This window comes from Pyrus communis, chromosome 5 (genome assembly GCF_963583255.1).
Source record: "Pyrus communis chromosome 5, drPyrComm1.1, whole genome shotgun sequence".
NCBI classification, from domain to species: domain Eukaryota; kingdom Viridiplantae; phylum Streptophyta; class Magnoliopsida; order Rosales; family Rosaceae; genus Pyrus; species Pyrus communis.
The window spans coordinates 1,965,106-1,989,786 of record NC_084807.1 but is presented as its reverse complement, the minus strand read 5'-3'; the positions used below and the strand labels follow the sequence as shown (position 1 = coordinate 1,989,786).

At 38.4% G+C, this 24,681-nt stretch overlaps 1 protein-coding gene and 1 pseudogene across 1 annotated transcript; one reads left to right on the top strand and one right to left on the bottom strand.

The window, feature by feature from the left end:
• The first annotated feature begins 2,234 nt into the window (after positions 1–2,234).
• Positions 2,235–3,874, top strand: LOC137733147 (eukaryotic peptide chain release factor subunit 1-3-like; annotated as a pseudogene).
• Positions 3,875–7,161: 3,287 nt separating this feature from the next.
• LOC137735144 (uncharacterized) lies at positions 7,162–16,795 on the bottom strand. The gene is made up of 14 exons (XM_068474533.1): positions 16,223–16,795; positions 15,846–15,935; positions 14,637–14,699; positions 13,911–13,997; positions 13,657–13,809; positions 13,401–13,552; positions 12,954–13,188; positions 12,721–12,831; positions 11,342–12,400; positions 10,975–11,226; positions 10,421–10,606; positions 9,172–10,326; positions 8,390–8,728; positions 7,162–7,903 (listed from the first exon to the last, which is right to left on the bottom strand). The coding sequence occupies exons 1-14, from the start codon at positions 16,622–16,624 to the stop codon at positions 7,616–7,618; spliced, it is 4,572 nt and encodes a 1,523-aa protein (XP_068330634.1). The 5' UTR covers positions 16,625–16,795; the 3' UTR covers positions 7,162–7,615.
• Between the last annotated feature and the right edge of the window lie 7,886 nt (positions 16,796–24,681).

Here is a 24,681-nt window from a genome sequence, read left to right as displayed (position 1 = left end):
TTTGTGTGATCAATGGATGTAGAAGCTTGATTTTGATCAAACAGACATCACAAGATTACTTTCTGTGGTATGTCGTAATTTTGTTTTGGTGGTAAGGAACTAGCTCGTGTGAGTGGGGCTTGATGATTTTTCACAAATATGATAAAGAATCTGGAAAGTGCTTTTTGAATTTGTGGTGTGGCTGGAGGAAGTTGACGAAACTAAAGTTGGAAACTGTAATGCAATTTGGCAGAGCTTTGGAATTTCTTATTGGTTTTCTTTCTCTCGGTGCTTTTAATCAGAAGTTGTGTGAGCAACCCACTTGAAGCTTCGTACCCCAATTGTATGCACATTGGAGCTTTCTTCACAAACTAGTTACAATTATACACAACAAGAGATAATGCTTTAGATCCACTTATCTCTTTGTAGAATAATTTGACTTTTCTTTTGCATAATTGAACTTTTGATTCATACTTGTAAAAGTTTGGTGTCTACAAATGTCACAACTTCAAGGTGCGTTGCACGTATGTACTTATGTAGGAGGTGTGACTTGAAGTTACTCTTGTTTTTTAACTGTCGTATACTCAAGTAGAGTATGTCAAGACTTTTATGAATCAAGTATTTTCACCTCAATAATCCTTGAATATTGGTACAAGTCAGATGATTATTGAAATGCGTGTTAAATATTCATAAGATAATCGAAGATTTTTCAGTTTTTAAGAAGTATCAAATTGAACTAAAAATAATAATTTAAAACAAAATTATTAGTCCCTAGATTCAATGGCACGATGGCCTTAAAATTTTTATAGGGAACTTCTACATCCAAAATAAATTTTAAATTTTAAGCTAAAATTTGATTTTAAAAGACAACATATGATTGGATACTCTAAAGGCTAAATCTCTCTAAAATTCAAACTTTATCTCACTTACTATCTGAAACTCAAACTTGGAGATAGACTAAATGCTTAATTACATATATACTCCCTTTAATCCCCGAAATTGTCCAACTCTATCAAATAATAATTTAAAACTCTCGCGTTGGCAAGAACATGACCAACTTGTCTTGAGTAGCCCCAAAAATTGAGAGAGGATCCTCGCCGAATCCTCTAATCACATCTATTCATCGTACATCATACAGCCAATTTTTGTCAGTACTGTTTATATTCAATTTTAAATAAAAAAATTTACAACGATTTCTGATTACACGATGTACGATGAACGGATGTGATTGGAGGTTCCCCGAGATCCTCACAATGAGGATCCGACAAGAATCCTCCTGGCAAGAAATTAATGAAAAATTTAGAATTAACTAAAAAATTGTTTAGATTGATCTAAAATAAATAAACAAAAATTGTTTCCAATTAGATAAAAAAAAGTGAGCTCTTTGAAATGGGTTTATTTGACTGGCACGAGGTTTTAAAGCCCATCCAGTTTCGGCCCAAAACCCCATCGGATCACGCATGAAAACCCACCGCGTGGACTTATTTTATTATTATTTTTTTGGTTGGAGACCTACCGCGTGACAGCCGTGACTTGACGACCAAGTAATTGGATTCCGAGTGGAAAAAGGAAAGAGTGAGACACCTTCTGGCGAGCGTAACTGCTCTGAGAAATTCAAGAGAAAGAGAGGGGTGTTGGGTCTGTATCCTCACTGCTCTGAGTCTCTCTTCCCTGCTCCGCCGCCGCCGTTTAGTATCAGTATCCGTCCGGTCAGTTTGCTTTTTTCGAATTTCTTCTTCTTTTTACTCATATTTTCTTGTGTTTCATCGTTCTGTTTAGGATTTTCTTCTTCTTCTTCTTCTTCTTCAGATTATGTACGTAGGTTTGAATTATTGATTAGGGATTTTTTTGCTTTTTCAGCAGTCTAATTTCTTACTTTCTAATATTGTTCCTAAAAAATAACATTGTCGAAAGTAAAATATGTACAGGAGGGTCGACATGCATAGCGTATAACAGATATTAAACAATAAGCATTGTGTGCAACATGTTCACATAGTGTTTCGATTGCCATCAAGGCCGGCTTGGAATGCAATAAATTTCGAGAATGGGTGCGGTAGACGTGATCAGGAATTTATTTGCAATCAAGATTCATGGCTATAATTGTTTTAATTTTTGGCTGGATCAGTACAACCTAATTTTGTGGCAAGATATCATCCATAAGTTTGTAGGGATGGATTGTGAATGTCATCTAATAATCTCATGTATATAATTATATGCTGCTTGCTTAATGCTTATTTCTCTCCTTCCAATTTTAATTGCTTGGCTTCCCGTACGGGTTTTGTATTTGAGTTTTTTATTTTTTCAATTTTTTGTTTTTGGTGACTTTATCTTCTTCTGATAAATTCAGTTCGATCTTGAAGTCGTCGTGCTAATTGTGTGTGTATAATGTTTTGTTGTAGGTCAGGCTGTTAATTGTTTGCTCCAACTGTTTTCGTACTCGATCCATCTTCATGATGGCCGATGCTCATGAGACTCCTGATAAGAACATTGAGCTATGGAGAATTAAGAAACTGATCAAGGGACTTGAAGCTGCAAGGGGCAATGGCACCAGTATGATTTCTCTCATCATTCCTCCCCGTGATAAAATACCTCGAGTTACGAAGATGCTTAGTGATGAATTAGGATCAGCTTCGAATATCAAAAGTAGGGTGAATCGTCAGTCTGTTCAAGGTGCAATTACATCAGCTCAGCAGCGGCTCAAGCTCTATAACAAGGTTCCTCCAAATGGCCTTGCTCTGTTTACAGGAACCATTGCTACCGAAGATGGCAATGAAAAGAAGGTCACGTTTGATTTCGAGCCTTTGAAGCCGATCAATGTGTCTCTTTACCTCTGTGACAACAAGTTCCATACCGAAGCTCTGAATGAACTCTTAGAATGTGGTGAAAAATTTGGTTTCATTATCATGGATGGTAGGGGGACTCTTTTCGGGACATTGAGTGGTAACGTAAGGGAGGTTCTTCAGAAGTATCGCATTGACCTGCCAAAGAAACACGGAAGAGGTGGGGCAATCAGCTCTTCGATTTGCTCGCCTTGGAGAGGAAGCACGCGACAACCATGTTATCAAGACAGCAGAGCTTGCCAAAAGTTTGTTTATTGATCCAGCCACTAACCAGCCCAATGTTAAAGGATTAATACTGGCTGGATCAGCTGATTTCAAAACTAAGCTTAGTGAGTCGGGTAAGTTTGATCCCCGTCTGCAGGCGAAAATACTGAAAGTGGTGGATATTTCTTATGGAGGAGAGGATGGATTCAATCAGGCTATTAAGCTGTCTGCTGAATTTCTGTCCAATGTGAAATTTATACAGGAGCAGATCTTATTAGGTAAATACTTTAAAGAGGTTAATGAGGATACAGGAAAGTATGTTGTTGGCGTAGAGGACACACTAAAGGCTTTGGAGATGGGAGCAATTAAGACACTTACTGTGTGGGAAAATCTGGAGATCGATAGGTATGTGTTAAAGAATTCAAAGACTGATGAGATTGTTGTGAAATATTTCGACAAGGAGCAGGAACAAAATATGAGCAACTTTCAAGATCCTGCCAGCCAAGGAGAGCTAAAGATTCAGGAGAAGATGTCACTGTTGGAATGGTTTGCTGATGAGTACAAGCGTTTTGGTTGTGCTCTTGAGTTTGTCACAGGTTTTGGGGGTATTGGAGGGCTTCTCCGCTACCAGCTTGATATAAGGTCGTTTGATGAGTTTGGTGATGATGAAGTTGATGAGGATGGAGAAGTTTACGATGTTGAAGAGGCTGCTTATGATTCAGAATAGGAATTACTGAACTTTTCCCCAATGCTGGTGCAGGAAAGCAGGGGTGAAAAAGCCTGCACCAGCACGCATGGGGCAGTGGCGGCTGCTGCTGCTCCTGAGGGGTGCTCCAAAACAATTTCAGGCTCGACCAAGGTTTGTAATTTTTCTTTCTCTACATCATATTATTGTGTCCTTTGTAACGACTGGTCCACTTATCATGTTTTGTATCTTGAAGGACATTGCATTATCATCTGATTCCGAAAGGCTTAATGTGATTATTGCATCTGGGTCACAAAGAGGTGGGGGTGAAAAAGCCTGCACCAAAGTTTCAACTGCTGCTCCGGAGAAGTGCTCCAAAAAAATCTCAGCCCTGACCAAGGTTTATAATTATTCCCCCTCCATGTCATATACAACACCATATCTTTTGTAACCACTTGCCGCTTAATCATCTTTTATTTCTTGATGGTCACCACATTGTTATCTGATCCTGAAAAGCTTGATATGGATATCATTTCTGGATTACAAACGGGCTGATGTATCATTCTGAATGAGGATATTGTGCTAAGAGGAGATTCCTTTGGATGATCAACAGTCAAGACCTTGTGAAGATATAGGAGCATGTGAAGGATTGTGGTGATATCAGTAGTGTTTTTTGTTACTTGGTATGATAATTGGTGGTGGTTTTCTTTCCATTTAAGTTAGGGTTTAAGCAGATTTATGTCATTAAGTTCCCTTCTGGCTCACCATTGAGATTGAGCCGAGCTAAACATTTATATTCTTGAACAAATATTATTCTGTCTACTTGTTATGAAATGCTATGGTAATATCTTTCCAGTTACCCTTCTCTTTTGACTTGTTCTCAAGGAGCTTGACATAGGATGTTAGAAAATCAAGCATATAATATGGAATTTCTATAGGGTAAAACTAGAGGAATTAACGAATCCCGGACTACCATCTCGTTATTACGAGCCTTCTTTGTTCTCAAGCACGAGTGCCACCATTTGTAGGACTGTAACATTTGCCCTAGCACGGGGATCAAACCGATGTAGTTCTCTCTCGCCTTCTCCTTGTAGAACTGAACTTTAGGGAGAGAGATATGTGAAGGGTGTCAGGGAGAAATTCCAAAAGGAATTTCGGCTTGAGGCTGTTTAGAACTGATGCTCTAACCCTCTCCTCATGGCCTCTATTTATACTGATCATGCCAGGCTTGGTGTTGAAGGATTGGCATGGAGAGCAATTTTCTGCATTCAAGTTTGCTCAAAACTTTCGACATTCAATGCGTTAACCGATTGTAATTTGAATTTTTAAAGCTCTGTCGGGCTCAGCTTAACACATTTGTGTATTATATGAATTCAGATTGGAATTACATTGCTTCATTTAGTTTCTTGTTGTGTACGTTTTCTTGGACTCCCTTTGCAAATTTTCGTTGTGTTTTGTTTGTTAATTTATGTGAGTACGCTTAACGCATTTGCGTTTTGGTGAGGGAGAATGGCAATGTTGTAAATAGGTAAGAAATTGGGTAACTTTGACTTGGTATGCCCTTTAAAACTTGCGACTAAAAGGAGACGAATTTACATGAAACAAATTTATTGTCACGTGGCGTCTCAATTCAATAATACATTACTATTGTATATGACAACTCAGTATTGGATACAAAATGCCATATAACGTTGATTTTCAGTATGCCCGGAACACCAAGTCTTACAGAACAAGCGGTTGATTTTTTTTTTTTTTTTTTCTTTCAAGTATTCAACCACTTGTATTGTGACATTTGATGTACCCAACTATTTGTAGTACTTTGGAAGGTATTTCGATGGTGCAAAATTGAAAGAATAGTTAGTAAAATGCCAATTGTTTCTATTGACCAATAAAGGCAAAATAAAGGATAAAGTGAATAGTACCATGATTGACTTTTTAGTATAAAAATGTGATTTTTCATTAAAATGAACAGTACCAGTAGCTTGTCGTTAAAGTTTTCTAAAAAAAATGCCAATTGTTTCTGTTAACATGCACTAGAATATGATATGTTTATTGCCAACTAGATATTTTGTTATTTTTGTTTTTAAAACAAAAAAAAGTATCCAAATTGTTATTAGAACATTGCAGAGAAATGTTAATTGGATCCTCCAAATGATATAGCCTAATTGGTGATGGAATTGAAGGGTGAGGGGTAATGATAGAGAAATGAGATAGGTTTGGTGTTCAATTTCCTTGAATAATCACCAAGAAATGCTGTAGTAAGAGAAACCTAAGAGTTGTTGGTCTAGTGGTCAGGTCCTTGGTTTGCTCCCAGGTGATTCTTTCCCACGGTACCCACATAGCAAAATGCTAGAGTTTTTCACTTCCCAAATGTTATGGGTCGCCGCAGGGGGGGGGGGGGGGGGGGGGTGTTTGCGCCGCCAGTGATTAGTCAGGTCAAAGACTTGGATACGCTAGTTTAAACAAAAATGCTATGGTAAGAGATCGAAACTAGCTGGAAGTATGAGTAAGTCAATTAGTCAAAGGATAAATTCAATGGAATGAATGATTTTTTAGCCTTTGGTGTGCGAAGATACAAAATGTGCTAGTTCAACAAGGGTTGCTTAAGGTGCTAAAGGGTTTGGAAGCCTTGCCAAAAGATTGGTCTCATAAAGAAGAAGACGCCTTAGACCGAGGACATAGTGTAATCATGTTGTCACTATCTAACAAAGTTCTTCATGAGGTGGATGATGAGACTACTACAGCTGGTTTATGGCTTAAGTTGGAGAGTATATATATGACCAAATTCCTAACCAAACGTTTGTTTTTGAAGCAATGTTTGTACACTCTCCTCTACATATGAAGAATTAAGAGTATATAAGGATTCTTTTGTTATGATTTGTGAAAATTTGCTTGGTATAATCTGTCTATTACTGTTATGTCAGTTGCCTCTTCATCAGTTTTTTTGTTTGGGGTATTGGTATGGTTTTGGCTTTTAGTAGAGTTCTTAATGAGGGCAAATTTGTCGAGTTCTAAGAAATTGGGATAGCGAGACACCACACTATTTTGAAGACACCACATGCAATTGCACTTGTGTAAAACTCTATTGTAGAAGGCAAGTTGCATGCTTTCTAACGTTATTAACAGATGAGGCCGCGCCTGATATCTAGGAATCTTTCTATTTACCAAAGCCAAATCACATTTTGTTTTAACACTAAGAAAGATGCACTGTTAATGCCTAAGTACCATGTTAAATATGGTGTTTCTATATTTTCGTCTGTGCTTCGGGTTACGTTCCTGTGTTTGGTTTGTGGTCCAAGTTGTAGCATCATGAATTTCTTGACCATAACGAACATATGGCAATAGCATGACCGGAAATAGCTGCCGGAAAATGCAACGAGTAATCAAGAAACTAAAACGCAACCTGTAATCAAGTAACTAAGCAACTAATGACGTCCATCCCACAACATTACATCTTAATTCATTTGCAAGCTAATATATCGTAAAGATTGTCGAAGATACAGTTGTGTCAATGCTACAGAAGGATTTCACCTACTTTAGAAACAGTCAGCCAAAAACATGTAGAGTTCCTATGGTTTCTGCATACATTTGGGACCCTACAGAAAAACTCTCAAATTAATTTCCAAACCTCAGAATCCACTTCTTCGTCCGACAAGCGCCAACAAACATCCCCACACGGCACAAGTGTGGCCGTTGACGTTTAGAGAGACTATGCTTCTTTACTACTACTGGCTCACAAGCTAGTCATCACTTGCAGGCTCACTAGCTACCAGAGCATCATAATCTGAGGTGTATTGCGGCGTTCATGAGTGGCATCCATACAACGAAAGGACTGCACTTGACTCGAGTAGATTAGCAGATCTGAAGATTACACAAAATAAAATCCAAATGGGACCACTGTCGAGCACTACCCTTCCAATTCTGTTTCGTCAGAATTGCTTTCGGGTGGCACGCTAGCTTTAGCATCTGTCTCCCCATTTGAATGGTTCTCGAATGATGATTCTGTGTTCTGCCCATTGGCAACAACATCGCCTTTAGTGTCTTCTTCCATATTGCTTCCATGCTGGGCATTATCCTCTGGTGCCCCTTCGGAAGTTTCAGGCATATCTGTATCCATGGGATGGTGCGCATCTGTATCAATCGGAAGGAGTTCACCTACTTGACCTGAATAAGGCATGTACTGATGAAACTTTACCTGAAAAAAAGAATTAAGAAAATTCCAGTCAATTAGTAAATTTTGAGTTAAATCGCATGGACCTTTCACTCTACTGAACACAAATAAAAAATGGCACGGTGATGGCAAGTCAAATTTGTTGAAATTTAGCAAATACAGACACAAATGAAGGCTTAGAAACGTTTAAATAATATATTTTAAAATTTGGAGGGTAGTTAATTTTAAGGGCATCAGATATAGGGAGATGACCCCGATGTTTAAATAATAAATACATACGAAAGTGAAAGGCTTAGAAACCTTGAGATTGAAATTCATATTAGGAGACCAATTTATAATTTGATTTTAATTGCATGGGATTGAAATTCATAAATACGGATGATACACTTACGCAGGTCCAAAGGGCACTCCACTAATCAAGATATTTTTAATATTTACCGGCTCACCATCTGCTCCTCAAATCAAAATATGACGAAAAAGGAAAATTGAATGCACCACAGGAAAGCATACCTCATAAAGCTGCTGGTAGATACCAATCATCTCATCAACACTGCTGACAAGATGAATAGGACCAGTTTCTTCAACGTGACGCTCAGTGTTTGATGTAATCTCATTCAAATTAAGGGCAAGGTGATCAGGTCTCTGAAGTAGACGTTGAAATGTAGGCTGAAGTTCGTAGCATTGTTCAAACAAAGAACGACGGCAAAACACATAAAGACCCAGTCGGGCACGAGACATTGCAACAATCAATCTCCTAACATCACGAAGGTGACCCACAATGCGAGTACGCACAAGAGAGAGCAGTATAAAATCATTTTGCTGACCTTGAAATTTATCAACTGTTGTAACCTGATAACAGTGCACAATTAAAACATTATTTTACCAATGAGATCACAAAGGTCAACAGAAACAATAGTTTACTAAAGCGATCACACAGCGTAAAATTGCAAAGTTAGCAGAGCTAATGAGTAAGGATGAATGAAACTTATTTCTGTCAGAACTGTCAGAAAGCCCAAAATGCCTTAACAATACCGTATAAGACACTTTACAGGTCCCTGGCCATTTGTTCCAAGGGATCAACGAGAACTAAACTAGCCTACAGAGACACCAACTTGTTGACAGACCTTTAGATTTCACAAATGGACTGTTCAATTCTTATTTCTTTAACATCTACTATGTTTGTATTTCATTAGTGTGCCTGATGTTCAATTTGATACATTCGCATTCTAACGCATTTTAAAGGTCAATAACATCTGCAAATTGCATAGTGAAAGTGGTGATCTTATTCTTACCTTGCTGGGAGGGCCTATGAAGTCATAAGGAGCACAACGTCTGTTGATAACATCACGGATTAAAAGCTTCTGGCCATTGTAAGTGGTCAATATGGAGATTTTGCTTGCAGGGTACCCAAGTAGACGCATATAAATGTAGACACTGACAATGTATTCTGCTTCCCCCACATTTTGGAAGAAATAAGGTGAAGGTGTAGATTCACCTCTGCCATTGTAATCTGGCACATCCACCAACTGGTATTCATAGGAAAATCCAGAATTTGCTCTATGAAATATGGCACCCTCCTTTACATATGGAAGGTCACCCAGATCTCTGTATCTCCAGTTGTACAGTTTGGCTATACTTGGCCTGGCTCTACCCTGGGCATTAAGTTCAATATAAGGAATGCCCAAACGTACAAACCTAGTAAAGAGACTCTGATCCATGTGGCTGTATTTTTGGAATGCTATATTCTTAACAACAGGAGGCAACTGGTGATGATCACCAATCAGGATACAGCGTTTAAGCCGAGCATAACCATCTTCCTGCCTCTGGAGCAACATTGGTATGAAAGTTTCAATCTCCAAAATTTGAGCACTTTCTTCCATGAGCAAGTTGTCATACTTGAAACCTAACCCAAGGAAATCCTTTCTCTTTAGAGCTGCATGAGTGCATGTCATGGCAACTATCTTTGCCTGCTTGGTCATCAGGTAATTTGCTCGATCAGCAGTAGACTTCAGTAACTCAAATGCCCTACACTCTTCAAGCTCTTGAAACATGGTCTTCAGATGACGAAAGCAACCCTTGGCTGCCCGCATATCTTTCTCAAATGACTCACCAGTAAAGACTGGTTTCGGTGTGTTGGAGAAGAAATCCTTGAAGGGAAAACGATCTTTAACGAATGATGTTTTATCTTTATTCTCCTTACAAGCAGCAAGGAATTGCTCCCAATGCGAGTAAACATGAAGCAACCAAAAGTACCCAGCAGTTTCACATGTATAACCTACATCCTCAGGCAACTGGAGTGATCTAGCCAGCCTTTCCACTTCACTTAGCAACTCTAAGCGCCGCACAAGCATGGCATTGACACGGCCTTGTCGGCTGAAGTCCAGATCAGTTGCTAGCTCTTGCTCTCCTTGCCCAAGTCGAAGAAGATAGCGTGCAGGCACATCCCTCTAAAACAGCAAACAGGGAAATATTAAAAACTTGTGACAACATAGAAAATAGCTATAGGCAGGAATTAACACCCTAAAAGATAGAAATATGAACCTGCATAATCTTCTCAAAAAGGTCATTTAGAGCCTGGTTTGAATGAGTAATTATCAATGTTCTCTGAGACGGACAATTATGATAAAGAACGTTCAGAATTTGGACAGCGGTATCAGTTTTTCCTGTACCAGGTGGACCCACGACCATTGTTAGTCCTGGCTGAATACCTGAGATGATTGCTCCGACCTACACAACAAGGATGATTAGAAATTATTAATACAGAGACTAAATGGCACAAACATTGCTTCCTAATTAAAAGTTTGTTACTTTAACTTCACAACTAAAAGATGGGAAAAATATCTAAAAGTAGAACAACCTACAAATTCATATATCATATTACTAGTATGGTGTTACCATGTGATTTGAACAGAATCATTGAAACTGTAAAAAAGCTTAATTACCTATACCTTAATAATGTAGTTTCTTATTAATGGTTTCTTATTCATCCAAGGATTTTACATCAATTTTACAAGTTGGTATATTGCAATAAAAGAAAACAGACTGTACATGATCATAATATATAGCTGCACAAGGTAAAAAAAAGGAATAACTACCTGAGTGGGTGTAAATTTAACAGAGTTCTTCCTTGGCTGATCTTGGGGATACGGACCTGGGTCAGGAGGTGTGTATGCTTCAACAACAATTTTTTCTTTCTCACTATCGGAATTATCCATGGGGACATCATTAGTAGATTTCTTATTCCCTGGAAGAGCATTGGTGTTGCTTCTCATCGTCTTGGGAAGTGTTATTCGAAAAGGAGGCCTTGGATTCAAGTTTTCTGTGCCATCTGGACTAATAAAACAAACCTAAATAGTGGACATGTAAACAAGAAAGTCTTTAGTCAGATCACCCTCCAGGAGAACAGACAGACAAACAAAAAATTCCAGAGACATCAGAAATAAAGACAGTATATAGGCAAACCTGATCATCTGGAAAACATTCTTTCAAATGGTCTGCATCAAGGAAAGTATCTTTAAAATCCACAGTTTCCAAAAGATCTGGCATATTAGTCCATTGTGCAGCAGAAGGATTACCATACCCCAGAAAAATGTTGTGCAACCAGTCCGGAACAATACAATATTCATTCATAAGATCTCTAATGGATTCCAAAATTGCTTTAAAGTTATTTTCCTTGGGCTTTCTCCTCATCAATATATTGAATGTCCCATAAACATCTTCTGCGCCTTTTGCAGCAATGTTGCTGACATCCATGTGGTATTGTGCTGTATCTAAAGCAACGGTCACAGTTCTCAGTTCTCCTTTTGGAGGCTTCCACTCATCCCGTTTAATCCTTCCAGTAAAATCGTTCATTAGAGTTCCCTCATCATCTCGAATCTCAATGACTTCACATCCCCGTACATACTGAAGACCAAGCCTCTGGGGCACGTTCGCCTTGCCATCCTCTTCTGCACTTAGAGGCTCAAAGGAAGGACGAATAGAAAGTAAAAAAAGGACATCATGCTCTTTAAGAGCATTCCATTCTGATCTCATCTGTCCTCTATAACTAGAAATGCTAAAAGTAATTTCTGCTGTCACAGCAGCTGGCTTGACTTCTCCAATATTTGGCTGTTTTACCTCACTGATCTTAAAATCTTTGATCGGCACTGCCATCCTTGACCAACCACGAAAAGCAGTTTCTCCTTCATTATTAATGTATGCATGAAGATGCGGAACAACCTCCTGAATATCCTCACGAATCTCATATGTTGATTCGAGACGAAAGAGATTGAAATTTCTGAGGAGATAATCATGTAATGTTAAAAATTGTAAGTTCAGTTTTGGAAGGGCCAGACAACCTTCTCCAGAGTAATTGATGCTTGGCACAAGGCTTTCATCCCACATGATGAGCTCATTTGGGTACAGTGGAAGGGCATTTATTTTTTCCTTTTGAGACTGTTGCTTTTCAAAAAAGGAAACCATGACTTCAATAAGGAAATCAACCCTTTCAGACCATGGATCATCCCTTGAAACCAGCTTCAGCTGCAAAACAGAAAAATATATCAGTAAAACAGAAGTTTACAATATCCATAGTGATGAGTTCATAACTCAGCACACACCCGAAAAGAAAAGAGAGAAAATGGAGAACAGTAAATTGGAAAGCTGACATTCCTCAAGCAAGTAATTAGCTAACTCAGAGACAAAGGAAAATACAGATTGCAACAGGTATGTCCTCAAAACAGAAAAGGCATGGACAGACAATGTTCACTTGAGTACTCACTAGCAGAAATAAATACCAATCCAGGGAAAAAAATTTCAAACTATGGAATCTTAACTAGCATGCCTATCAATGTCATACATACCTTTGAACAAACCAAATTCTTCAATTCACCAGGAGAAAGAACAGACAATTTCTTTGAGAGATCATTGCGCTTGTCAATCGAACCAATGTTAGCCAATGCAAGCTCTTGCAACTACAAGCAAAAAGGGGAGAAATATTCAGAACACTAGCACCAATCTATAGAGGAAAACACAGAAAAGAATGCAGCAACTCCTTTAAACCAGAGTCTCTTTATTTCTCTGATTATATACAGACCTTAGGAACCTTTTTAAATGCAAGTAGCTGGAAAGATTGCACGCGTTCGTAATGAGATTGAAGCACCTCATCATCTGTCAGTTGTGTCCCAACATGATCATTAATCTCAAATCCTTCATAAAACTGCAGCAAGTCAACCAACTGTGCAAAGAGTTTCCCCTTCTCGTGTCTATACAGAGCACTCAAGTGGCATTTGGCAACTACAGCCACATCAGAAACAAGCGGCCTCAAGTACCTACAATCACAACAAGATAGAAACAATGTACAATCACAACAAGACAGAAACAACGTAATAAATAGAGAAGAAAAACTATAGGGCATGAAGGACTGAGCTCTAACTCTCATGATCCAAACATATAACGGCAATAGGATAAAACTTACTATCAGTTCAAAAATTAAGCATCAAACAGAGCGGGGAAAGGAAATGAACATATTTGCAAAATATACCTCCTTGTTGGTAGTTGGCTTAAGAGGTCAATAAGAAATTCCATAAACCTCTCACAGTACAAAACACAAGCATCATCGACACGCATAGCATCAGCAAGGTGATAATCTTCATTCATAATAGGATCCGGGGCTAAAACCTTGGAATCAAGTATCTAGAACAGGCACAAAAATAAAATTAAAAGTTTCATTAATTCCTCAGTATTGACAATCAAAGACCACAAAGCACTACTCAGAATTTATTGGTGTGAAATACAACCTCGAGGAACTCTTCAATGAGGTTTCTCAAGAACTGAACTTCAAGTGTAGTTGAAGGGTCAAATGGCTCTCCGCGTTTTGCAGCCTCTTTGGCCTCCCTCTTGATCATCCTTTTCCATTTCCTGATCAAATCAGGATTAAAACAAAGTTCCATCTGCGAATGAAAATGAAAATCAAGCACAATAAAATACAGGTCACATAAAAATTCGGATGATAACAGAAACATATTTTCAAAATAGACAACATATGTGTTACCTGAAAACGACCGTAGGACAGACTGTGCCAAGATTGCAAACTTGCTAACCTAAGGACAGTATCGCTCACGATCTCATCTTCCAAACTCTGTCACCAAAAAAAAAAAAAAAAAAAAAAATCAGTATTGTATAATATTAAGTACTTTGCCGCATCACCCAAATCAATTGAGTACTTCACTACAATATTCATATCCTTAAACGAAATAAGTGCATCAAGACTTAATTGTATGTTTATAACTACATTCAGTGATTAATCTCATTACACATATGACCAATATACAAAACTGATGCTGTGTCAAGATAACTGAACCATGTGTGCGAGCTAAACTTCTACTAAGGTCAAATCATATACTATTAACAATAGATGATGTGCACAAAAGGTATCTTATCTCTTTATGTATAAAAGATAAGATGTGTCAGCATTGAAGCCAAAACCAGAACTTGAATAAATTTTTATGCTCAGATAAATTTTATGACGAATAATTTGAAAGTATAAAACAAGCAGACAAGAACAGCAACCTACAGTTGACAAAAGCAAATTATGAATGTTTCTAGACTTACGAAACGGACTGTCCAGACTAACAAACTAGAGAAAGGATAAATACACTGATGCTTATGGATGTAAAAACTAATATACCCCTCTATGGGAAGTAGCCCGCCCACAAATCTTTCTAGAACTAGACATATCGGATAAAGTATAAAACCAAACATTAGGATGCTACCATACCTGAAAGGCATTAATCATGAACACTAAATAATTTGTCTTCTCAGCTATGCTTAACTCTCTTCCCTGCAAACATAAAAGCATCAATTTAAGTCTGAAACATAAAACACCTGAAGAAGTCATTCAAATTAAATGTATCTCCTTAGTAACCTCTCCTCCTCTCCTAAAAAAACACACAAAAAATAAAAAATCTAGCATACATACATTATATTTATGGCCATATAGCAACTTTGTTGACCTTGAGTCAAATATTAGCATCTATCAGTTTCTGAATCCTCGATGACCAGATGGTTCATCATACATCATGCAAATTTGATACTGTTTATACTTTAAGTAAGCTACTTGTGTATATCTCAAAGCAAGCACGAAACGAAACAGCTACGAAGTGGACCACAATTGATTAAAATGCAATGAGCATGGCAACCATGTCCGTAATCATATACAGAACAAATGAATTGTGCACCAGCAGGTAAGCTTACCAAAGGTCAACATATAAAAACCAAACAAGGTGTGATTGCTATGCATGAACGCAACAAACTTATGGAGAGAATCACCGGAGTATTGAGTTAGAAAAACAATAGAGATTTTGTAAACTTCTCCATTCCACTTTTCAAAACTCACCAGGAAAAAGTTTTGGGACAAAATCATATGAAAAAATAGACAGGAGAACAGAAAGTGGGACACTACTATGAGAACATGCCAGCACAAGCCAAAATCCAAAAGCACTATTGGGTGAGAAGGTAGCTTAATTGTTGGAGAGGGTTCGCTTGTGCGCCTCCCTTTGGGGATCAGTGTCATCAGAGATTCAGAGTTTAAGGAGAGCTCATTTTCTGTTATATTTTCAAATGCATGATGTTATTTCTTAATATGTCTTCAAAGCGTTTTGTGGTATTTCTGATGTAGGTAAATGATAGTTTGTTTTGGTTTTTCCTCTCGAGGATATAGTGTCCTTGATAATGTTTCATCATCATGAAGAAGGAATCACACAAACCACTCCAACTATATTAATATACCAATACTATAATGCACAAACTATGATTGTCACTTAAGTTTCATAGCACCAAATACACGTCACTAATACTGATTTTCTTGATAATGAAATTAGGATTAAAGTAGAATCCTTTTCACCATTATTCATACATGAGGAAGCAATCCTGTTGACCATTATTCATGCATGAGGAAATATGGCAATCAGATAAAACGAGCACAAACCGATTTAAGCCGAAGAACCCTCTCAAGGAATCCTTTGAACACATCTTTCCGGTCATAAAAGCACGCCCAAGCTGCCACATTCTCTCGAAACTGCAATTCCAAAGTTGAGATACACAAGTTCAATCATAATTGTTAGTTGCAATATTACCAAGAAATGCATAACCATTAAACCAGTTTATAAATGCTACATATCAATAATTTCAACGTTCAGGACCAACTTTTGGGGACCAACTACCAGAAAAATGAAAGAATAGTTCCACTATCTAACCCGAAAAATAACTACTTGGATTAGTTTTCTAGCCAACAGCTTCTTAGCAACCAGAGATACCCTAATCTCAGTACAGAAACATCAAAATTACAATTACAAAACACAGTACCTTCTCATTGACAATGAGAATCATGGACATAACGTGCTCGAAGGTCGCGGTTTCGGGGTCAAAATTTGGCCACAGATAGTTCTCCAAGTACTGACTGACCTCCAGAATCATCACCCTCTGTGACGGGACGGCCCTTCTCTGACCCTCTTCAACTGACAACTCCGTCCGATAAATCACCTTCACTAGCTCCGGTTCGAAGGGCTTCTTGGGCTTCGACGCGTCTAGGGTTTTGGACCAATTATCGGCGGCAATCATCGTGAGCCGGTCCCGCTGAATCTCCGACAGGGTTATCGAGCTAGGAAGCGCCGAACCGGGCTTGGCCTCGACCGGGTACTCGAGCGGGTACTCGGCGACATGGTGGCGCTTGAAATCGTACGGCCCTGTTCCATACACCTTCGTCATTGCCACTCGCTCGCTGATCTAGAACCCAAGTTAGGTTTTTGGGGTTTTAAAATGAGCTGAGGTTTTTGGGAAAATTAGGGCTTAGATATTCGGGTTTTTGAATCTTGGCTCTGTTTGTGTTGGGGAGTGCTAACTTCACAATGAGTGTTACGAAAGACAATTTATATAGCCAAAACTTATCCTTTAATGTGGAAGCCATATTTGTGTGCTCACACTAAAATGCTGAGTTTTCTCGACTCTTAAAATGAAGGTTGGTTTGGTATTGCTTGATTTGAAAAAAAGTTGTTTTTACTGTACTGAGAATAAATATCTGTGAAATAAAATAGTATAGTGTTTGGTAAATTTTTTTGTAAAAATGCTTTTGAAAAAAAAAAAAAAAAAAAAAAAAAAGCAGATGATAATGTTTGGTAAACTTTTACGTAAAACAGTTATGACTATTTGAAATGACCAAAAAGGTATAATACTAAATGTGTTATGACAAGCCACGACGTCGTCATTCGTTGGTAAAAATCTTTAAAGTTCCCATACTCTTTGGTTGTTGGTAAAAATCCTTAAAGTTCCCATACTCTTTGGTTGTCATCGAAAAACACTGACTTGACTACTGGAAAGTAAGTTTCAACACCATGGAAATATAACTAAAATCTTTGAATCCTAAAGAAACTTTTAAGTAAATATTTTTAATCAATACAAGTTATCCGTAATGGGAGTTTGATTGGAGCTCTTTGGCTTGTTTTACTGGTGATTTCATTTAATTATTCTATTGTTATAAGAGTTATCATTGATGTGGGTTTTCTTAATTTTCTTTCCCACCAAAACCGAATCAACTTCGTGGATCCAGTTGCCGTCGATTTTTCCGGTGACAAGTCATAAAATTCAGTTGCTCTGTGTGTGGTATGGGTGGGTATTGCATCAAAGGGAGGTTTATTTCTTCGCTAGATTTTTTTTTTTTTTTTTTTTAAAGAACTATGACCATAATTAATAGGTTCATATATACCGATTTTAATTTTTACCCAATGAATCCAGATCCATTCATTAGCTTGCAAAAGTTGCATACTTTGTTGTTGGTGAATGAATCGGCAAAACAAAAGTAGCATACTTTTGTCCAGGAGGGTTTAGGCTTTCAAGTTTATATTGTATTTTATTTTGGGGGTATTTGAGTCTTTTTAAGTGTGATTTTGGCTAAATTTGAAATTATATAGAAAAATTGGTATTTATGAAATTGAGGATTAAAGTTTAGCCATTTATGATAAATACTTGTCACAAAATTAAAGATTGCTGAAGGTAAGATCTCATTTATAAATTTATAAATAAAAATGAATACTACTAAACTATAATAATAACTAGCGAAATTCATATCATTTGATTTATAAAATTTGATTTAAAAATTTAGTCTCTTTAGCATTGCCCTACATTTAATATCTCTTAAAAGCCAATTTTTTTCCTAAGAACATCTCTGTGAAACCCCGTCCCAAATTTAGTGTATTTTCATATTAACGGATTTATGAAATTACCGAATTACCCTTGGTGTATTTTCATTAAATTATTCTTATGTACTTATCGCCACAAATGCATAGGCGTGCATGGATTCGAATTTAGAACTATAACGAAGATTTTACGTTTGAAACATCAAACGTTTTCGGATATTTTTGTGTTTCGTCTTTAGTGACCTTGTTTTGTGAGTCACTAGGGGCCACATGTCCCCTCCTTTCTTTTCCATCCGTGACCCCCTCCCCTTTTTTTTCTTTTTCTGATTTTTTTTTTTTTTTGCAAGGACTCTATCTCCCTCACTTTCTCTTCTTCTCTCTAGCTCTTCCCGAGATCTTTCTCTCATTCTCTCTGCGATCTCACTCTCCTCTCTCTAAACTCACTCTCACCACTACAACGATCCCAAGATTTGGACGTTGAACCTCGAAACCTAGCAAAAAACATGGCACCTTAACCATGACAGCCACGGTGCACCCTCACCCGACGAACTTCGGCAATTTTTGTGAATTTTTCGATGAAGGTAAACTTCTAGAAACTCTTAGGATGTGTTTTAAAGATAGATCGAAGCTTGTTTTAAGTAGTACATACATGTTAATCGTAGAAAATAGCTTGGAGTAGCTTTTCCTAGTTTTCCGGCGAGCACCACCACTTTCGAGGCATTTTCCAGCCAAAGCAGGACGAGTCAGCCATCATGCAAGGTACCATTATCTTCATCTTGTTGAGTACTACAACTTTGGTTTTTGAATCACTCGATTTGGTTGAATATTGAAAAAGTTATAGGTGTTTGAAGTTATGCCCAGAAACCGGCCAAACCTTGGCTTGAAAACAGGTCGAACCCGACCCACCACCTTTGTCCAACCTAATTGGCTAGCCCAATCCATTAAACCTGAGACCCAAACTAGGCCTTTGGGCCATGCAAATCGGGCCTTCGGCCCAATGAACCCCAGGCTCAAACCTTAGGGAACCCAAGCCCAGGCCACACGTGAGTGACGCGTGGGCATGTGTGTGGGCGTGCGTGAAGGGCCGATTATGCCGGCACGTGGAGCATAGGCGCCTCCGCTAAAGGTATTGTGCTCCATCGCCGTCCACGATGGCGCCAGAGACTTTTTCGGCGACCCATCTCGGCGCGTGGTCGTACTCAAGGTTCCTCATTATGTTTTTCGACGTCCTAATTCCATTTATGACATCCGTTTTCAGAAACTCAATTGTTATGATAGAGTTTTATTAATTGGACCCTTTATGTGCTTAGGTGCGATTATTAGCAGCGTTTCCATCCTTCTTATTTCGCACGGCTTTTCGACAAAGGAGTATCTGTGAGTAGATCCTTTCCAAAATGCATGATTTACTATTAGAAATGCATACATGAAAAACATGATTTCATGGTTACGTTTTATGAAACGTTTTTGAGTAAATTAGATTTACACTTTATGGTTTTACTAAAAATATTTTGGAATACATACTTTATTGATTTTTACGTTCTCTGTAGTATATATGATTGATGACTATATACTATGAAGATATTTTAAAATATGATGTTTGAGCTACTGAACTCCTTAAGATATATGTACTTATGTTGGAAATATTATATTCAATGTTTTTGTGCTTATCTAGTGGTCATTATTCTGTCTATAGGCGAAGATACTTATGTTGGCTTCAACCTGGTGATGTAGTGGCCTACAGGTAAGAAGATATTCATATGTTGATGCACAAAATCGGCGAGGACTTTGGTACAACAGAAAGTGTCAAGTTTGTGACCTTCGCTAGGTTGCTCTGGTCATTAGTGTGGATAAGTATGTAAATGAATAGAGATAGGGAAGCAAATAACACAAGATGTACGTGGTTCACCCAGATTGGCTACGTCCACGGAGTAGAGGAGTTCTCATTAGTTGTGAAGGGTTTACACAAATACATAGGTTCAAGCTCTCTTTTAGTGAGTTCTAATGAATAGTTTAGTACAAATGACATTAGGGATTATTGTGGGAGAATGATCCCCTTTTATAGAAGAGAGTTTCTAGCTTTGTTCTGACATTGACACGTGTCGTGTTGTGATTGGCGTCTGATATCGACACGTGTTGCGCTGTGATTGGCCTCTGATACCAACATGTGTTGTGTTATGATTGGCCTCCTGGTTGGAGGAAAAGTCTTGTGGGTCCTTAACGGTATACTTTTGACCGGTATTTAGTAGTTTCGGGATTGGTCAAGTATGGTAAAAACAGTGCTCCCCTAAGTTCCCGAGTGAGGGAAGCTCCTCGGTTGAAGACTTGCAAGATCCAAGCCATTGAGTAATCACGAAACTTCTAAATACCGAAGTGTGGTGTCGTCTTCACTTGCCTTCTCTATCTTGTAAGTAGATGTGGCATCTTCTCTTGGAAGTATTTTTCCTTCATCCATGAGTGGTATCTTTAGTTGGCGTTGACGCACAAGGTAATGTATCATTTTCATTTGAAGCTTACTTGTAGTTTCGAGTTTGGTCAAGTGCGATATAAACCATATAGTAGGAGTCCACCAAGTCTCTAAGCGAGGAGATCTATCGAATGAGGTGACAGACAAGGTAAGCAATCAGGGTTCCAACCAATCAGTCTCAGATCGGTAGGTTGATCTTGGGTTCCGGCTGATTGTACTCATTATCCCTGTCTCTCATTCAGCAATAAGGATAAAGAGAAGAAACAGGGAGAAGAGATGATATGAGGTACTCTTGTTTTTGGAGAAGACGGACTAATCGGCACGTGTTTTGTTGTACTTGACTTTCCACATGTGTATTCTTGAACTGGGCTAGAGGATTTTCTGGTTTCCTCCAAAGGAGCGAGCCAACTCGAGAATTTGAGGGTCAAAACAAGTCCGTCAAACCTGGAGTATGTTCGATCCTGATGATATAGGATACTTTTGTTGTTTGACAAAGTAGTAGAAGTGGTATGGCGAAGCTTTGTTCTTCGACAACGGTGTTAGCAAATGGTTGTTGATGTTTCTCGATCTCTTCAATTAAAGCAATGACGCCAAGCTTGGATTTTTTATTTTGTTGAAGTTTGTATGTTGAAACTTCGTGGGTGGACCCTGTAGGTTGAAGTAGTGCTCCCTTAATTTCTTGAGTGAGGAAAACTTTTCTGTTGGGGACTTGAAAAATCCAAGGCATTGAGTAGTCGCGAAATTTCTGAGTACCAAGGTGTAGTGGTATATAGTAGGAGTCCTCCAAGTCTCCGGTCGAGTGAGGTGTCTTGCTAGTAGACAATTTTCCAAACAAAACTTCACCATTTTCCTTTCTAAGTGGTTGCCCAAAACTCCCCATTCATATATATTTGATATGAAAGTTGTTTAGGCCCAAAGAAAGAAAGGTCTAGGCTCATTTCTTTCTTTTCTTTTCTTTTTTTCTTTTTCTTTTTTTTTTTTTTTTTTGGAATTTTCGAATTTTTGAATTTTCGAAAATGTTTTTTTTTTTTTTTTTTTTTTTTTTTATGTGGTGAAGCTTTGATGTTGAAGTTTTGGTGTTGAAGCTTTTGTGTTGAAACTTTGTAGTTGAGAGTTGAACCTTTGTAGTGAAGTTTTTGATGTTGAAGCTTTTGTGTTGAAGCTTTGTAGTTGAGAGTTGAACCTTTGTAGGTGAAACTTTGGTGTTGAAGATTTGTTGGGCACCATAAATTGATTTTGTTTCACATTATCTTGATCAAGAGTGTGAAGTTTTTGAGAATTGTAGTTGCTCTCCATTGATGAAGCTTTGTTTGATGTTGAAACTTTGTAGGTGAAGCTTTTGTGTTGAAGCTTTGTTAGGCACCATAAATTGATTTTACTTCATACTATCTTGATCAAGAGTGTGTGAAGCTTTTGAGAATTGTAGTTGCTCTCCATTGATGAAGCTTTGTTTGATGTTGAAACTTTGTAGGTGAAGCTTTTGTGTTGAAGCTTTGTCGGGTACCATAAATTGATTTTGCTTCACACTATCTTGATCAAGAGTGTGTGAAGCTTTTGAGAATTGTTGTTACATTTCCTTTATTGAAGCTTTTGTTGGCACTATAAGTTGGTTTTGCTTCACACTATCTTGATCAAGAGTGTGTGAGGCTTTTGACATTTGTTGTTGCCCTTCACTTGTTGAAGCTTTTGTTGGCACTATAAGTTGGTTTTGCTTCACACTATCTTGATCAAGAGTGCGTGAGGCTTTTGTCATTTGTTTTTGCCCTCCATTTGTTGAAGCTTTGGTGTTGAAGATTTGTAGGTGAAGCTTTGAGGTTGAAGTTTTGTTGGGCATCATGAATTGATTTTGTTTCACGCTATCTTGATCAAGAGTGTATGAAGTTTTTAAGAATTGTAATTACCCTCCATTTGTTGAAGTTGTTGAATTTCCCAATTTCCTTTTTTTTTTTTTTTTTTTTTTTTTTTTTTGGAAAATTAGAAATTTGAAAATGTGGGAGAGACAACATATACAAATTTTGCTTCCACACTGTTGAGCAAGAGATTGTGATGCAAGCCACACTTTGTAGTAGTCGAAGGTTTGGATGAACCATATAAATTGAATTTGCTTCGAACAGTCTTGATCAAGAGTGTGTGAAGCTTTCTACGAGCTGTAGTGTTTGCATTGTTACAGAGGAGAAATGTCTGAAGCAGATGTACGAGGGATGAAAAGCTTGATCTTCGTATAACATGCACTGAAGCCGTTGTTGGCTTGCAATAAGACTTTGTTGGTGACTATAACTCTTGTTAGGCATAAGTGCTCCCCTAGTTGAGTTGTAAAGCTTGAGGGTTTTTGATTATTTGTGAATGCTAAGAGTTCATGTGTACAAGTTGTACCACTCGTCTTCTAGTTTGTGGAATGAATGGTGGGTTACTTTCATCACTCGGTTAGTGGTACGAATGTGAGTTCCTTTATCACCTTTCATCACATTTCATCACCTGGTTGGTGACACGAAGATGAGTTCCTTCTTCACCTGGTTGGTGGCATGAGAGGCAAGTTGCCAAATGATGTTAGAATACGGGTTGTACATTTCATCACCTAGTTGGTGGCACGAAGATGAGTTCCTTCTTCACTCGGTTGGTGACATGAGTGGCAAGTTGCCAAATGATATTAGAGTATAGGTTGTACATTTTATGACCTGGTTGGTGGCACGAAGGACAATATAGGTTGTACATTTCATCACCTCGATGGTGGCATGAAGATAAGTTCTTTCTTCACATTTCATCACTTGGTTGGTGAGAATAAGGGCAAGGTGTCGAGGCATATTGTAGTAAGTGTCGAATGACACAAAGTATGTTGAATCCTTTCGAAGCACAGTTGGCTTATGTATGGATGTGTTGGAATATATGATGTTTATGTTAATTGACATAAGTGATGCTTATGAATGTTTTGCTATGCATGAAGGGATCCATGCTTTCGATATGTGAACCATGTTGGTTGTAACACTTAGTATCACATACTTTGTGTCAAAGTACACATGTTGAAGCTTTGAGTTGGAGTATAGGGGTAGGTCAGCGTAGACCAAGTGTTCTAATGCTAGGAATGCAAAAGACTCAGAGAAGTTGTCTGAATTCCCTCTTCTTTAAATATTTGTCGAATGGTTTGTGTGACAAAAGATCTCAAGTGGTTGAGAGTCAAAACATTTGTAATGTGTATGCCTTCTTATAATAGCATTTCCTTCAGTACCCAGTCCTGCACTTTGAAAAAGTGAGGCTTGGCCCCATAGTCATAATAGTCAATGGTATGTTCACCCCTGGTTGTCTTGATACAAACTTGTATCCCTCTTGTTGTAATAGGCTTGCTGAGAGTAAAAATTCTTCCTCTTACCAAGCAACAAATACGTTTGGTGACTTAGCGAGTAGTTAAATGAGGTAGGAGATGATGCAATGGTGTCTGAATGGCCAAGATCTCCTCACTTGGTAGAACTTGACTTCTACTTCCCACTTGTTGATAGGGGTTAACCATATGGGGGTTCCCTTGGTATATCTTTACTTCGGCAGATGCGTGGCTGTAAACCTGTGCCATCACCCCAGAGTAAGTATTCCAAGTGTTGGCATTGATCATGTACTTGAAAAAACAATCACGTAGGCCTGCTGTGAAGGCTTTGAGGGCGGTCTTGTCATCTACCACAGCGCAGCAAGATTACTTATGGCTGAAGCGGCCGGCATATTTTCGTAGTGGCTCGTCCGGCTTCTGGCGAATATTGTACAAGTCATCTGTGGAATGCAAGCGATCTGTCTGGAAGATGTGTTGAGAGATAAACAGTTTCCTCAGTTCCTCGAATGAGTTAATTGTCTCAGGTGGAAGACGGCAATACCAATTTAGAGCTCCGCCAGAGAAGGTAAAAGGGAAGAGAAGACATCGTTCTTTGTCGGTGCGCATCCGATATGCCATGGTGGACTCAAAGAGGTTAAGGTGTTCAATCGTATCCTCCCTTCCAGTGTAAAGCTGTAAGCCAAGCTTCTGCTTCGTCTTTGTTTGGAGGGGGTGTCGAGGATCCTCCTTGTGAGAGGGTCAGGCCTAGGTTGGTTCTAGTCAGGTATTTCGGCTTGACGTTCGGCCTTCAACTTGTTTACTTCCTTAAGGAGTTTTAAGACAAGGGGGTCCTGAGTGGAGTCAGGTACTGCTGGAT

Coding starts and splice junctions, on each gene's coding strand:
- LOC137735144 (XM_068474533.1), bottom strand. CDS start 16,624: ATGACGAAGGTGTATGGAACAGGGCCGTACGATTTCAAGCGCCACCAT. Junction 13,810..13,910: donor TGTCCTACGGTCGTTTTCAG/GTAACACATATG, acceptor TTTCATTCGCAG/ATGGAACTTTGTTTTAATCC. Junction 13,553..13,656: donor TCATTGAAGAGTTCCTCGAG/GTTGTATTTCAC, acceptor TGCCTGTTCTAG/ATACTTGATTCCAAGGTTTT.